General features: G+C 46.1%; 1 protein-coding gene across 1 annotated transcript in view; it reads right to left on the minus strand.

Moving 5' to 3' along the window:
* TMEM54 (transmembrane protein 54) overlaps positions 1-16,640 on the minus strand; it is a 34,260-nt gene continuing 17,620 nt past the window's right edge. Inside the window, exons 3-6 of the mRNA XM_075264714.1 lie at positions 3,261-3,320; positions 2,927-3,115; positions 2,643-2,771; positions 1-268 (exon numbers count right to left, since the gene is read on the minus strand). Of these exons, the coding sequence (XP_075120815.1) occupies positions 188-268; positions 2,643-2,771; positions 2,927-3,115; positions 3,261-3,320 (459 nt within the window). The 3' untranslated portion in view covers positions 1-187. The remainder of the gene's footprint in view (positions 269-2,642; positions 2,772-2,926; positions 3,116-3,260; positions 3,321-16,640) is intronic.

Here is a 16,640-nt window from a genome sequence, read left to right on the forward strand (position 1 = left end):
ACTTCCAACATGTTCATACAAAATATGGGTTCATACCCTGCAAATTGTCAGACATTTGTCCACAGGATCCTGCTGCAGAGTTTGACAGACCTTCCAGATGTATGTCTTTGTATGTACCCCGGAGGGTTGTAGTAGGGTAATACATTTGGCAAACCTAATTTCCAGCCAATAGTCAGTCCTTGCAACGTCAAAGCCACTCACTATGGCCTCCAAGCATTTCTTCCTCAGCGCTCGTACTTCTTTCTTCTAGTGGTATCTGTATTCTGACCTGTAAGACAAGTCAGTGCAAGACCATGACTAAATGGGGGATCTTAAAGGACTTCATACCAGAGGAATAAGAACCTGATCACTTCTCAGATGTCTCAGATTCTTACTATCATCCTCAACATTGAAATTGTCACACAAAGAAGAAAAAGTCTTGGAATTTTAGAAATCACACGATCGATAAAAATGTTAATGGTATGCCAAGGATAAACAAATGGAAAAATATATTTCATATAAACATATCAAATTATTCAGTATAAAGTATAATGGCATGCGCTGAAATAAACGCCCTTACATCTTATCAGTGAGGTTATTAATGGTTGTCTGAGGAATATTGTGACATGTTAAATATACCTGGACACGCACCACCAAGATTGGCTGCTGTCAGCTCCCTTTGCAATTGACGAGCAATGATGTCTCAGATATGCTCAATGGGAGACAAGGTTGGAAACACTACAAGCCATGGTAACATATTTAGGCCACACTGGCTGCTCAAAGAAGCATCAACAACATGCAGTCTGGAGTTGTGCTTTTGATAATTGGCTCCTGAGACACTTTGGAGATATGGCCGTACCACTAGTTGCAAGTCCAAATCAATGTAACACCAAGCTGTTATTGTATCTAACATTGTATCTTGGATTAAGACTAGAGAGGTCCAGCTATCAAACATTATTCCACCCCTCACACATTCACTCATAACCCCAAGAGTAAGGCTGGTGAGACGTTCCTTTGTAAAGGCCTCTTCATGGCAATGACCATGTGGTCTTCAGACCAGTCTCATCATTGTATCTGGGACAATAGCTGGACTCCATTCCAGTATCCATTGCCATTTAGCTGTGCACCATGATATCCTTTGAGAGCACTGGCATGAAGTCAATTGAACAGCTGTAGCTGGACATATGGCTCATAGCTCAATGTCATGCAAATGCCTTGTTGACATTGTTTGCAACCCTGTGCTTGGAATGTGATGTCCAATTTCACTTCCAGTACAGAATGGACCACTACATGCCATTCTTCCTATTGGATGATTCATTCCTAAGCATCACTTGCTGTCATTCCAGTTAGTCATTTTCCAAACCACTGGACACGCATCATTGAACAGTGCTGACATCTTGGTCAAGGAGCACAGTGGTTTCTCAGTACATAAATTCTGTCCCTCCCAGTTTGTGGCAAGTGGTGATAGCTGGCCCAGTGATGGGCAGGAGACAAACACACCATCATCCCATATTGCTTGATATCATTTTTGAGGCTTCATGTGGCTAAAAAAAACTTTGCTTTCAAACTTTGCTGGCTTTTATGCTCCTCCCACATGCCACAGATTGAAAATTTCATAGTTTGCAGATATTAGCACTACCTGGCACTTCCTCGATTTGCATTTTTAGGGAGTACAGAGACTTAAACCAGGATTTTGTGGACTGCTGACAGCGGGACCACCTCACGATTAATGCTGGAAAGGCCAAGGAGATGGTGGTGAACTTCAGTAAGGGGAGAAGTGTTCCGATCCTGATGGACATCCAGGGGACATACATTGAGATAATCAAGACCTATAAGTACCTGGGCGTGCTCCTCAATAATAAACTAGACTGGGCCGATCACCTGGATGCACTGCACAGAAAGGGCCACAGCAGGCTCTACCTGCTCAGGAGGCTGAGAGCCTTTGGAGTCCAGGGGGCATTTCTTAGGACCTTTTTCAACTGTGGTTGCTTCAGTCATCTTCTTCAGTGTGGCCTGCTGGAGGAGTAGTACACCAGCCAGGGACAGAAATACACTTGACAGGCTGATCAGAAGAGCCAGCTCTGTCCTGGGGAGCCCCCTGGACCCAGTACAGGTGGTGGGTGACAGAAGGATACTGTCCGTGGTGAGCTCTATGCTGGAGAATAAATCCCACCCCTTGATGGCACTTGGCAGCACTGTAAGTGACCGACTGCTTCACCCCAAGTGTGAGAAGGAGCAGTCCTTCCTTCCAACTGGAACACTATCAGAGGTCCTTCCTACCAACCGCGATCAGGCTACATGATCTACATCAGGCAAAGTGAAGAGCAGTCCAAACAGAGAACTAAATGATGCTTTTCTTTTTTCTTTAGCTGCTATGACTCCTATCTGCTATTCTGAGCTTATGTGTGTCTCCTTCTGTAATATATTCCTGTTATTATCCTGTATCCGTATTATCATGCTGCTGTAACACACTGAAATTTCCCCACTGTGGGACCATTATTTTAACTATATGGCTTGTCCTTCTTCGTGTTGCCAATTTCAGTGTTGAGGAATGTAAAAGTAGGAACAGCACACCTCTAGGGAAAAGATAACCATTTTCTATGGTGTCTCTTTGAAATGTGTTTGCAATGTATAAAAAATGTATTGTGTGTGATGTTACTTACTTTCTTTCTTGTCTTGTGACACAGATGAACATCCATTAGCTGGAGTACTGTAAAATAGCAGCGTGCACTGAACACCATTTCTGCGGCATCCAGTAGTATAGAAATCACCCAGAGACATAATGTGGTGCTCTGTAATATGACATAGAGATCATTATTATTATTGTTTATTTATATATATAGCACTATTAATCCCATGGTGCTTTACATTTGGGATCATGCAGAAAGTAAATCACTGCACTATAGATATATAGGTGATGACAGCACTCATGTGTTTCATTACTTACATAGATTCGAGTAGGATCAAAGGGACATTCGTGTGATATCTGTATAAGTTGTAGGTTGGTGAATGTACATGTGGACAACAGGGTACGGCCTTCATTTGCCACAGTGATAATAACAGAGACAGCAAGTCCTACCGTACAGGCCGCGGAGATTATTGCATTAATAATACTTAGAATCACTGTGGCCCAACGCTGCAAAAAGAAGAGATAATGTCAGACTGTATGAACACCATTACTGTATGAAGTATCATAAAATATTAAACAGAAGCCATTTAATCCCATTAATCCTTTATTCTCAACCTGAAATAGTACCCATATGTCAAATGTTCTTTCTCACCAAAGAAGTGTGTGCTAGATACCGCGAGAGAACGATGGCCACTATTCCACAAGATATGCTCTGAAAAGAGAAGAAACAACATCATTGCAAATGGATGCAAAACAACTGCAATAATATTTCACATATTATATCTATTACTGTTAGCAACCAACAACTATGTCAAACATTGGTGTAAGGCTATTAAAGGGGATATCCAGATTGTAATATTGATATTGCTTTTATGCCGGGAGCCATGCTGCTTATTTGCTATACAGTAAAGGAAATCATTATTTGATCCCTTGCTGATTTTGTAAGTTTGTCCATTGACAAAGACATGAACAGTCTTTAATTTTAAGGGTAGGTTAATTTTAACAGTGAGAGATAAAATATCAAAAATAAAATCCAGAAAATCACATTGTATAAATTTTATAAATTTATTTGCATTTTGTATAGATAAATAAATATTTGATCCCTCTGGCAAACAAGATTGAATACTTGTTGGGAAGCATAGAAGTCAGACGGTTGTGTAGCTGAAGATGAGGTTTGCGCACGTCAGAAGGAATTTTGGTCCACTCCTCTTTGCAGATCATCTCTAAATCATTAAGATTTTGAGGCTGTCGCTTGGCAACTCAGAGCTTCAGCTCCCTCTATAACTCTTCTATAGGATTAAGGTCTGGAGACTGGCTAGGCCACTCCATGACCTTAGTGTTCTTCTTTTTGAGCCTTTGTTGCCTTGGCTGTATGTCTTGGGTCATTGTCCTGCTGGAAGACCTAGCCATGACCCATTTTTAATGTTCTGGTGGACTGAAGGAAGTTGTCACTCAGTATTAGCTCCATCCATTCTCCCATTGATGTGGTGAAGTAGTCCTGTGCCCTTAGCAGAGAAACAGCCCAAAACCTAATGTTTCCACCTCTGTGTTTGACAGTGGGGATGGTGTTCTTTGGGTCATAGGCAGCATTTCTCTTCCTCCAAACACGGTGAGTTGAGTTAATGCCAAAGAGGTCAATTTTTTTTTTGTTTCATCTGACCACAGCACCTTCTCCCAATCACTCTCATAATCATCCATTGGCAAACTTCAGACGGGCCTGCACATGTGCCTTCTTGAGCAGGGGGACCTTGTGGGCACTGCAGGATTTTAATCCATTACAGTGTAATGTTACCGATGGTGGTCCTAGCTGCCTTGAGATCATCATTAACAAGTTCCCCCTATGTAGTGTTAGGCTGATTTCACCTTCCTCATAACCAGGGATATTCCGCGAGGTGAGATTTTGCATGGAGCCCCAGATCAATGTCAATTGACAGTCATTTTGTATTTCTTCCATTTTCTTACTATTGCACCAACAGTTGTCTCCTTCTCACCCAGCATCTTACTTATGGTTTTGTAGCCCATTCCAGCCTTGTGCAGGTCTATGATCTTGTCCCTGACATGCTTAGAAAGCTCTCTGGTCTTGCTGATGTTGTAGAATTAGAGTCTGACTGATTCAATGAGTCTGTGGACAGGAGTCTTTTATACAGGCGACAATATAAGACAGCAGCTCTAATGCAGTTGATTAGGAGCCAGAACTCTTAATGGTTGGTAGGGGATCAAATATTTATTCCTCTATGCCAAATGCACATAAATTTATACAATGTGATTTTCTGGATTTTATTTTTGATATTTTATCTCTCACTTTTAAAATTAACCTACCCTTAAAATTATAGACTGTTCATGTCTTTGTCAATGGGAAAACTTACAAAATCAGCAAGAAATCAAATAATTATTTCCTTCACTGTATCCTATTAATATTATAAATGTGAAAGTTTGTGAGTTTGTGGGTTTGTGGGTTTGTGTGTTTGGATGTTTGCATGTTCGGATGTTTGTTCCTCAATCACGGAAAAACCGCTCCACCGATTTGGCTGAAATTTTCCGTAAACATAGTCATTACACCCGATTAAACAATAGGCTACTTTTCGTCACAATAGCGCACATATGTTTGTGCCAGGACCCCCACAAAACCCAAACTCACACCACTATCTCTGCAATCTCACACACTTTGGACCATAGCAAGCCCCAAAATTCCTATTACCCTCTACAGCCTCGCCCCTTACCCCACACAATCTCATATACATATACTTTACCACTTTGCCCCTCACCTTAACGATACTCCAGGAGGCTCTCTTTAACGCTCCGGAGCAGCCATGTTTGCCGACCCCCACCGCTCTGACAATCCGCGACACCGCCCACCCATGTCAATACCCCTAGGCGGTCTAATAAATGCAAAAAAATGTTTAAAAAAAGTAAAGAAAAAATATAAAAAAATAAATAAAAAGGATTAAAAATTCAAATCACCCCCCTTTCCCTAGAACGCATATAAAAGTAGTTAAAAACTGTGAAACACATACATGTTAGGTCTCCCGGTGTCTGAATTCGCCCGCTCTACAAAGCTACACAAATATTTTTCCTGTTCGGTAAACGCCGTAGCGGGAAAAATGGTCAAAAGTGCCAAACCGCCATTTTATCACTGTTTTGATTCGGATACAAATTTTAATAAAAAGTGATCAAAGCAATAATATTTCCCGAAAATGGTAGAACTACAAAGTACACCCGGTCACGCAAAAAAAGATGCCATATACATCCCCGTACATGCACGTATAAAAAAGTTACAGCTGTCGGAATATGGCGACTTTTCAAAAAATAATTTTTAACACAGTTTTGGAATTTTTTAAGGGGTCAAAATGTAAATAAAACCATACAAAATTTGGTATCCCTGGAACCGTACCGAAACACACAATATAGGGGACATGTCATTTTGGTTGCACAGTGAACGCCGTAAAACCAAAGCCCGTAAGAAAGTCGCAGAAATGCATTTTTTCTTCAAATCCACCCCATTCTGAATTTTTTCCCTGCTTCCCAGTACAATATATAGAATAAATAATGGTGGCATCATGAAGAAAAATTTGTCCCGCAAAAATTAAGACCTCATATGGCTCTAGGAGCAGAGAAATAAAAAAGTTATGGGGTTTAGAAGGAGGGGAGTCAAAAACGAAAATCAAAAAATGCCATCGGTGGGAAAGAGTTAACTTCAAATACTTCTGTCCCAAAGTCACTATGTAAAGTTTCTCACAACACCGTATAGCAGCTCTAATACAAAGTAACTTCAACACAACAGTCTCAGAATTACAGCAACAAGATACAAAGTTACATTTCATATCCCATACCTTATACACACTACGAAAACCTTACCCACGCCTGTATATACCCACTGCTACAATCACCGCAGACGAAGTCGCGGGTACCAGCTAGTAGTAAATAACAAGTGATTATGAAGATAATCTTGTTTCCCTTAGTCCTAACAGCGGCACAATGTGGGGTATTTCTGCCCCTGTGTGCTGGTAGGACAGGCGGATTTTTAATTAGCCAATCAAATGCGTGGCAGGCCCTATAAGAGGGCACAAGAACCTCCCCTCTGCGTGTAAATACAAAAGTACCTCCATATTATTACATACAGTTTTATACACAAGATATGATTCCCAGGGTGGGAAATCTTGTGCCGCTGTTAGGACTAAGGGAAACAAGATTATCTTCATAATCACTTGTTCCCTATCGTCCATACCAGCGGCACAATGTGGGGATATAGCAAGTAGGTCCCCAAATGGGTGGGTCCTACTCCAAGACTGAGTTTAAAACGGCCTGAGCAAAGGCCGTGGAGTCTGCCACCTGGTCCTTCAAGCGGTAATGCCGGATGAAGGTAGATTCAGATGCCCAGGAAGCGGCTGCACATATTTGATCCAAAGATAAGGCACTGCTCTCTGCTCGAGAGGTGGACACTGACCTGGTTGAATGGGCATGAAGGAATGATGGAGCCGGCAGCCCTTGGGCGGTGTAGGCGACTTTAATAGTCTCGGTAACCCACCGGGATATAGTAGCTTTGGCGGCTTTGGCGCCCTTGTTTTTCCCCGTGTAGCTGATCAACAGGTTTTCCGCTCGCCTAAAAGGGCGAGTGCGCTGCAAATAAATCTGCAGGCATCTGACCACATCCAGCTTGTGCCATCTTTCTTCTTCAGATGAAGAAGGGAAAGGAAAAAAGACTGGAAGGGAAATTATTTGGTTCCTGTTTGCAGCCGATGGTACTTTGGGACGGAACCCCGGGAGGAACCTAAGCTGCACATGATCAGAAAAAAAGGTAGTGTATGGCTCCTCAGCGGACAAGGCCTGTAGTTCACTAACCCGTTTGACAGTTGTGACTGCCAATAGCAGCGCCATTTTGCCGGTTAGTGACTTAAGAGAGACCTCCTCCAGAGGTTCAAATGGCTGCTCACATAGAGAGTTCAGGACCGGAGTAAGGTCCCATTGGTGGACAGGGGTGTTTACCACCGGTCTCAGCCTAGTTGCCACTTTAATAAAGGTGCTCACTAAAGGATCCTGAGACAAACGCCTCCCCAGATAGGCGGACAGGGCCGCTACGTGTACTTTAAGTTTGGCCGCAGCAAGACCTCTGTCTAGTCCGTCTTGAAGGAAATCCAGGATCGCCTCCGTGGGGGGATCGGTGGAGTCCACTTGATGCTGCAGACACCAGGCATTAAAGATGTTGCCAATTCGACGGTAGTTCCTGTTAGTCGAATCTGCTCTGGCGCTGGATAGGGTCTTCAAAACTGCTTGTGACAGTCCTCTATTCCTCAGTAGGGACTGGTCAACCTCCAGGCTGTCAGGTTGAGTCTCCTCAGATCCTGGCATCTCAGCTCTCCTTGGGTTACCAGGTCTGAGAGAGGGGGAAGCCTCCAATATATGCCCTGACTCATTTGTATGAGCTGAGCAAACCAAGCCCTTTTTGGCCAGAACGGGATTATGGCTATTCCCGAGGCTTGGTCCTGTCATGTGTTGATCAATACCTTCGGTATGATTGGAATTGGAGGGAATATGTAAAACAGCCTGAACCTCCATGGGATGGACAGGGCATCCACTGCCAAGGGATTGTCCTCCTGGTACAGGGAGCAGAAGGTCCCTACCTTGGCGTTGAGTCGGGTAGCCATAAGATCGACCTCTGGGAGACCCCTTCTCTGGACGATCTGTTGAAATACATTTGGATTGAGAGACCATTCTCCTGATACGGTAATACCCCGACTCAGCTGATCCGCTACTATGTTCAGGGAGCCCTTTATGTGAACAGCGGATAACTGGGCTAGGTTCTTCTCTACCCAGGAAAATATCAGATTCGTCTCTCTCAGCAAGGTTGGTGATCTGGTGCCCCTTGTTTGTTTATGTAGACTACCACCGTCATATTGTCTGACCGGATTTTGACAGACTTGCCTTTCAATTCTGGGGCAAAGTGTACTAGGGCCAGGTACACTGCTCTGAGTTCCTTGAGATTGGATGACCCCAGCTCCGGACATCTCCATCGTCCTTGTACAGTCTTGTCCTGATAATGGGCTCCCCATCCCCACTGGGATGCATCTGTTGTCAACAGGGTCCACAATGTCGGGACCGTGGACCTTCCGTCTTTCAGTTGTATCCACCATCTGAGGGAAAGACGGGTAGCGGGAGAAAGGCAGATCTTCTTGTGCAGTCCCCGTGGAGACCTGTTCCAGGTTCTCAACACTTCCATCTGGAGGGGACGCAAATGCCATAAAGCCCAAGGGACCGCCCTGGCCGAGGATGACATCAGGCCGAGGACTCTCATGGCGGTCCAGATGGTTACTCGCCGAGTGCGTAATAGGAATTGTGCACTGGCTTGGATTCTTTCCTTCCTTGGACTGGAAAGGAAGATCTGAATCGCTTCTGAATCCACTATAAATCCGAGAAATTTTCTCTGGGTGGATGGAACGATCTCGGACTTCTCCCAATTGATAATCCATCCTAACTCCTGTAGGAAGTTGATGGCAAGGTTGAGCTGCTGGAGGAGGGCAGCAGGAGACTGAGCTTTCAGTAGCCAGTCGTCTAGATAAGGAACGATGAAAAGACCCTGAAGTCTGAGGGCCGCGGCGACCGGAGCGATCACCTTGGTGAATACCAGTGGGGCGGATGTGATGCCGAACGGCAGAGCTGTGAATTGATAGTGCTCCCTGTGGCCGGCCATAGAAACGGCAATCCTGAGGAACTTCCTGTGGGAACGAGCAATGGGGACATGTAAATAGGCGTCCTTCAAGTCGAGGGTAACCATCACCTCTCCAGGTTGAAGAAAAGCAGTCACGGAATCTACCATTTCCATACGAAATGACCTCTTCCTGATGAACTGATTGAGATACCTCAGGTCTATTATCATCCTCCAGCCCCCGGTGACTTTGGGGACCAGAAAGATGGGGGAGTAAACTCCCAGACCATGGTCTGAGGCTGGTACCTTCTCCAGAGCGCCCTTGGTGATGTACTCGGCGACCGAGGCTTCTAGACTGGCCTGCTGGGAAGATGGAAGAGTTCGGGTGGAAACGAACCGATCTGGAGGTGGAAGTTGGAAGTCGATGTGATACCCGTGCTGTATGATCTTCAACACCCATGGGTCTTGGATATGGGTGAACCATGCTCTTGAAAAGGAGGAAAGACGTCCTCCCACAGGAAGGGGGGCCACAGGGAGCTGCCCCATGTCAAAACTCCAGCTCCCTCTTGGTGTCCTCCCTGGAAGCGCCTCGTCCAGCTCCCCTAGGGCGGTATCTAGAACGCCAGTGCTGAAGTAGGCGTCTATAATTAGAGGAAGAACCTCTGCCTCTAGAGGGAGCACGTCTGCCCCTAGATGCTTGAGGTAGGGATTTTCCCCTCCCTTCAGCTAATCCCTCCATAATGGCATCCAAACCCTGGCCAAACACTCTTCCCGGCTCAAAGGGGAGAGCGCAGAGAGCAGCCTTGGAAGCAAAATCTGCCCACCAAGGCTTTAGCCACAGAGGTCTACGGGCCGCAGTTGACAACGCCATAGATTTGGCTGAGATTTTTAACTGATGGCGGGAAGATTCCGCCAAATAATCAGCAGCCCTATGAACACTTTTCATAGAGGCCAAAATGTCGTCTCTGTCAACACCTGAATCTATATCCCTCTCCAGAGCGGCTAAACGGTCGCGCAAAAAGTCGCCAACCGTGGTGGAGGCTATGGCCACTGAGGCTTGGGCAGAAGAGGCGGAGTAGACTTTCTTCAATGTGGAGTCAGCCCTACGATCCAGGGGATCCTGAAGATTGGAACCATCTTCCAGGGGCACCAGGGTTCTGCGGGACAACTTCGCTACGGCCAAATCCACCTTCGGGGGAGGCCCCCAGGAATCCCACTGGGCGGAATCAACAGGAAATAGGGTCTTGAAAATCCTGGAAAGCGAGTGTCCTTTCTCTGGCTGTTTCCACTGCTGCCCCATGAGATCGGTCAGCGTGGCGTCCGAATGGAAGGCAATATGTCCCCCAGAGGCAGACGTGGAGGCTTCCCCGTCAACATCTCGGCCCACTTTAGACCGGATGGACTTCAGCAGCCTGCCCGTTTGTTCATAATGGAACACAGGTCTGCTGGCAATAACTGAGTCGTCCTCGGAGGAATCATCCTCAGCCACCCGCAGATGTTCCAGGGGGGGGGAGAGACGAGGAACGGTGCTCAGTGCATGGTCTCTTGGTGAGCTGAGACAAGGTGGCATGGATCCCTTTAAGGGAATCATCCTGCAAAACAAAAAGGAGAGTACAAGCAAAGGAATTTTAATTTACCCAAGCGATGCCCAAACTCACCATATAATCCTTGACCCAGGTCATCATCTCTCTGGGAGAGGGATCCTCAGGTGGAGGGCCTCTGCACCCGCGACAACGGGCCCATTCGTAGCCTAAAATAATAGGCAAGTTATAGGACCACAAGTACCCCGAAGGGATCAAACTCTTTAAGCCGCTATCTACCATCAGGGAGCGGTATGTCGCAATCAAAACAGGAAAGATGCTTCCTTTTGGAAGTAGTTTTCCTCCTACGGTCCCCAGGAGGGGTAGTAGAGGATGACATAACCTACAGAGAGAGATAATAGACCATGCAAGACTGCACCATGACATCATACCACTTTGAAATAAAAAAGGGTAGATCTTACCGGTTACTGTAGACCGACAGCAAGGTATCAGAGCAAAATGGTAAAGATGCAATCTGGCAATCCAAGACTAGCCAAACAGCTTCAGCCTTCAGCAAGGAACTGCAGAAGGTAACTAAGACAGGCCGGCCTGACCTTTTACACTGGCCGGCCGGAAATGGGAGGAGCCAACTCCTAAGAGTACCCTGAATAGGGGCTTATACAGAAAAAGACCTCTCCCCCCAGGGCCCTACAAGGGGACCAGCCGCGCTTCACTCCTGCCTATAAGTACAAAGAAAGCGGGAAATAACCCGCTCTTCATAGCCGACATCGCGGCACCGGCCCGTCTCCATAGCAACGCGTCACCTCCGGAAAACCGGAAGTGCGTGCGGGCAACACGGCTGGAAACAAAAGTTCTGGCCGCCGACGGCACCTGCGCAGCCACGGATGGCTGCGGCTGGAAGACAGGCCTGCGCAATGCCAGGTATACTGGCAACAGGTCCGGAGGGAGCAGGAGGCGGCAGGAGAAGGTAAGGTGGTGACGGAGGGAGGGGGGGGGGGTGATTAGGGGAGCGCACGCATGGCTAATAAACACCTTCTACTTTGCAGAGAAGGTGACAGGCAACCTGAAAAAGAAGGAAAGAAGAAAAAGAAGAAGGCTCAGAGGGTAAGTGACCCTACTGAGCCCTCTAAGAGGACACAAGTCCTCCCACCTGTCCTCTGTCCACACAGGACAGAAAAAAACTGTATGTAATAATATGGAGGTACTTTTGTATTTACACGCAGAGGGGAGGTTCTTGTGCCCTCTTATAGGGCCTGCCACGAATTTGATTGGCTAATTAAAAATCCGCCTGTCCTACCAGCAGACAGGGGCAGAAATACCCCACATTGTGCCGCTGGTACGGACGATAGGGAAGCAGCATTGCTCCCGGCTACCAGCACCATAAGCTTCAATGGGGCAGTAAATATAGTACCAAAACCTGGCAACTACATAACATATGGCGAATGAGCTGTGTGGGTCCCAGCATGTAAACAATATTGGAAGCTGTGCTGTCTTGAGGAAGCAGGTCTGTCGGACCCTCGCACATCTAATATTAGAAACCGGATAATCCCCTTAATCTAATGGATTCCCAATTCCAAAGAACCATGAATGATTTTCATCAGAAGTGTGAAATTGCTCTTAGCTCTGCCTTAGAGTCTGATATCTTCCATTCAGGCTTTTTCCTCCTGCTGCAAACTATGATCACCAGTCGCTTTATTGTGGTCAGTAGTTGGGTGGTAAGACAAGGAATCCTGGATCTTATATATCTGACTCCTCCATTCTGTGCAAACTCACTGAATATTTTTAGTCCCGTTTAGTAATAACATGGAAATCAATACATAAATCAATAATCACCCACGAGCATTAATAAAACTGAGATTTTATTTATATGGAAAAGTCACCTAACCCTATTTGCATGCCAGGGGGTCGTGTATCAGTAGTGCAGTTGGTATAATCTGATAGTTTCACCACACATGGTATAACTGCAGTATGTTTCTAGTAAAAACGTGTTTTGTACGTCATCCATTTGTCACACAGTGGTAGAGAATGATTAGCATTTTTAACATAAAGGGTGTTGGTACATTGGGTTAGATTTATTAAGAATGGCGAATCGGACACAAGTCTTACCCCTTCCAGCATCAGTCCAATGGTAAGTTCACACTACCACGTCCATTTTTCTGACAGAGGATCAGAACAATGGACATTAAAGTTTACCAAATTGACACAGACGGAAGATTTTCTGTTTGCAGCAATCCTGACTGACTGCTATGTTAAGGGCTAGTTCACACGGGGCACAGTATGGCGTATTTTGGTCCTGATTGTGACAGCCGACAGTTGCGGCTTCCCACTCCGGCGTAGGCCCAAATGAATGGCTCTAGTCTGGAGGGTGCTGCCGTGAGGCGGACGCCGGGGCTGAATCAGCTGCAGAATCCGCCTGAAGAAAGGGCAGCTAGCGGTCTACATATACCTTCATTGTGAGGGGCGGATTCTGACGTGGATTCAGCTCCAAAATCCACCACCTCTTGCCCCGTGTGAACGAGCCCTAAGATAAAAACAGAAGGTTCCTTCCACTGGCTTTCCATTTTATTTTGTATAGGAAATAGTGGAACACAAGTCAATTTGTATGTATCAATCTGATAGTTTGGAACAATGAAATTGCTTGCATTATTAACTAATAATTCAATAATAAATTTTAAGCCCGGTTCAAATCTGCGCATGGATTTCCGTTTGGAGAGTCCACTTGGGGACCCCCGAACGGAGACCTAATCCGCATAAAAAAGCGGTTACCTTAGGAAACCTGCAAACCCCATAGATTATAATGGGGTCCGTGCGGCTTCCGCTTGATTTCTGCATGAAAAATGTGGACAGATGTGAACTGGGCTTTAGTTTGATAGAATGCCATTAACCATTTACGGTCCTGGAAGATCTATTGAACTTAGGTCAGTAATGTAGATTGTTACACATAATACAATCATATGACTTGAATTTTCTACCCAAAAATATCAACATACTCTTGTGTATATGTGATCAACACGCACAAAGCCTATACTAGAAGTAAATAGTTGTAATGTAAAATTCAGTATATGCAGTACAAGAATCCTCAATAAAACATTGTCAGTATGTTAGCAGTGAATTTATTATAGCCTAATCTCAGTACCTTGTAGAGGGATTCTACAGTTTACGCCATTTTCATGTAAGTCGATGTTTTATGTTTATGCAGATGAGGGAAAAAGAGCTGAAGCCAGGAAAAGCTAAGGCCTCAACGCTTGTCCCCTCATTTACATATCAATAAAAAGTGATTTACATGAAAATGTGGCTCCAAAGCTGAAAAACAATGGCATATATGGAAACTGTAGAATCATCAGTATAAGGTTTATAACTAGAGATGAGTGAGTAGTGAAATATTCGATATTCGTTTCGAGTAGCCCCTCAATATTCGACTATTTGACCGAATATCGAATCCCATTATACTCTATGGGGAAAAAAGCTTGTTTCAAGGGAAACCACAATTCGACTAAGGAGAGTTACCAAGTCCACAATGACACTCCACAAAATGATGCCAACACCTCTGGAATGCAACTGGGACAGCAGGGGAAGCATGCCTGGAGGCATCTAACATGCCCAAGTCACAGTATTACCCTACTATCACAGCCTATCAACTAGACACTTTCCAGGCTCAATAGAACCTCTATGAAAGTGGAAAAATACTTGGAAACCTTCTTTCCTCCACAATAGTATGGACAGAAACACAAATTTAAAGCTAAAGAAACATTAGCATGCACCCCTTTAAATCACGTTGCCCATGACAACCACAGATGGAATAGGCAATGGGAAATCCAAAAGCCCCCACCCTTAACTGTCATTGTTTATGTGTGTGCGATGTGGTGAGACCTCCAAAAATTACTTTTCTGGCCCTTCACGTGAGCCCTTCCAAATTAAATTAGAGGCCCTTAAGCTGAGCTACCAGCAGAGACTGAGGCCCTTGAGGTGACTTCAGCCTTTTACCAGCAGAGCTTGAGGCCCTTTAACTTAGTTCAGCCTTGCACCAGCAGAGTTTTTTGCCCTTGGGGTGAGTTGAGCTTTTAAACAGCAGTGTTTTTGGCCCTCGAGTGAACTGAGCCTGTAAGCAGTAGTGGTTTTGGCCCTTAGGGTGAGTTGAGCCTTTAACCAGAAGTGTTTTTGGTCCTTCGAGTGAACTGAGCCTTTAAACAGAAGTGTTTTTGGCCCTTGGGGTGAGTTGAGCCTTTAACCAGCAGTGTTTTTGGCCTTTGGGGTGAGTTGAGCCTTTAACCTTTTAACCCTGTGTGTGATGCAAGAATTCCTCCTCGCCATCAGGGATAACGCATTGTACGCTGAGGAGTCGGGCATAGGAGCAGAACCATCCCAGCAGGATAGTCAGTGCACACTCCTATCCGCTTCACAGCGTATTTTAATGGAGGAAGAGGAAGATGATGAAGTGGCAGATGATCTCATTGTCACACAGGAGGCTAGTGGCACCCCCTGGCCAAGTTACCGCCACTGAGGGGCCTAGTGTCACCAGGAGGGACAAGTATAGGCGCATGTTGCGGGAGTACCTGGCCGACCCCAGCCCTGTCCTCTCTGATCCCTGTGCGCCCTACACTTATTGGGTCTCCAAGTTGGATTTGTGGCTGGAACTTGTGCTATACGCTTTGGAGGTCCTTTCCTGCACTGACGCCAGCGTGCTATAGGAAAGTGTCTTCAGCACAGCCGGTGGCATCATCATGGATAAGCACAGCTGGCTGTCAGCTGACAGTGCTGACCAGCTGACTTTCATCAAAATGAACAGCCAATGGATAGACCCATCATATACATGTCAGTTACATGACAAAATTAGTGCAGTTTGCACACTTTACAAGTCTAAACTGAGTAGGGGCTCTGAAAAGAGCAACCTTACCACCTCTTGCGTGCGCTGTCATTTGGAAGGCAAGCCTTGGGCTCAGTTGGAAAGAGAGCAAACGCAGGACAATCGTCGCCCGGCGTTGCCGACACTGCCTCTTCCACTGTTTACAGTGCTGGTGCTGCAGTCCACACCACCAGCCTGGACACCTACACATCTGTCTCTAACACTTTGGGGAGTTCACTCCCATCTGCCCTTTTTGCCTGCACCATCATGCGCCTCTTCCCAGCCACTCCCCATCTTCCAGGCGTTTCATTGCAGGCAGAAGTACAGCGCAAACCACCCACATGCCCAAACCTTCAACAGCCTCATCTAAAAACTGCTGGCCCTGGAGATGTTGGCATTTAGGCTTCTGGATACTCAGGCCTTCCGTCACCAGATGGCAGCTGTGGCACCTCGCTCTGCTGGGCCTAGCTGTTACTACTTCTCTTGGTGTGCTGTCCCCGCCTTGTGCCTGCACGTGTCCCATAACATCAGTCGGGCCCAGAGTTCCACGCTTTGCTGCAAGGTCCACTTGACCACCGACACATGGACAAGCGACTGCGGTCAGGGATGCTGCTTCTCTTTAATGACAGGTTGGGTGAATGTAGTGGAGTCTGGGCCCGGGGTGCAAACTGGAGTGGCCTGTCTCCTCTCCCAGCCCAAAATTCATGGCAGGGGTTCTCTGAAAGCCTACTCCTGCGCTGCAACCTCGACCCCAGCTACGAGCTGGAAACACTGTAACACTGGTGTGGGGAGATGTCATCAGGCCGTGCTGAAGCTCATCAGCTTGGGGGACAGACAGCACACTGCCTCCGAGGTGAGGGATGCCATCCTGGATGATATGGCAATATGGTTTTCCCTGCTGCACCTGGGCCCAGGCATGTTTGCGTATGTGATAATGGCAGGAACCTGGTAGCAGATCTGGAGCTTGCCAGACTCACAGTCCACACATGGCCCACGTTTTCAACTTGA

Source organism: Leptodactylus fuscus, chromosome 2 (assembly GCF_031893055.1).
Source record: "Leptodactylus fuscus isolate aLepFus1 chromosome 2, aLepFus1.hap2, whole genome shotgun sequence".
Taxonomy (NCBI): Eukaryota; Metazoa; Chordata; class Amphibia; order Anura; family Leptodactylidae; genus Leptodactylus; species Leptodactylus fuscus.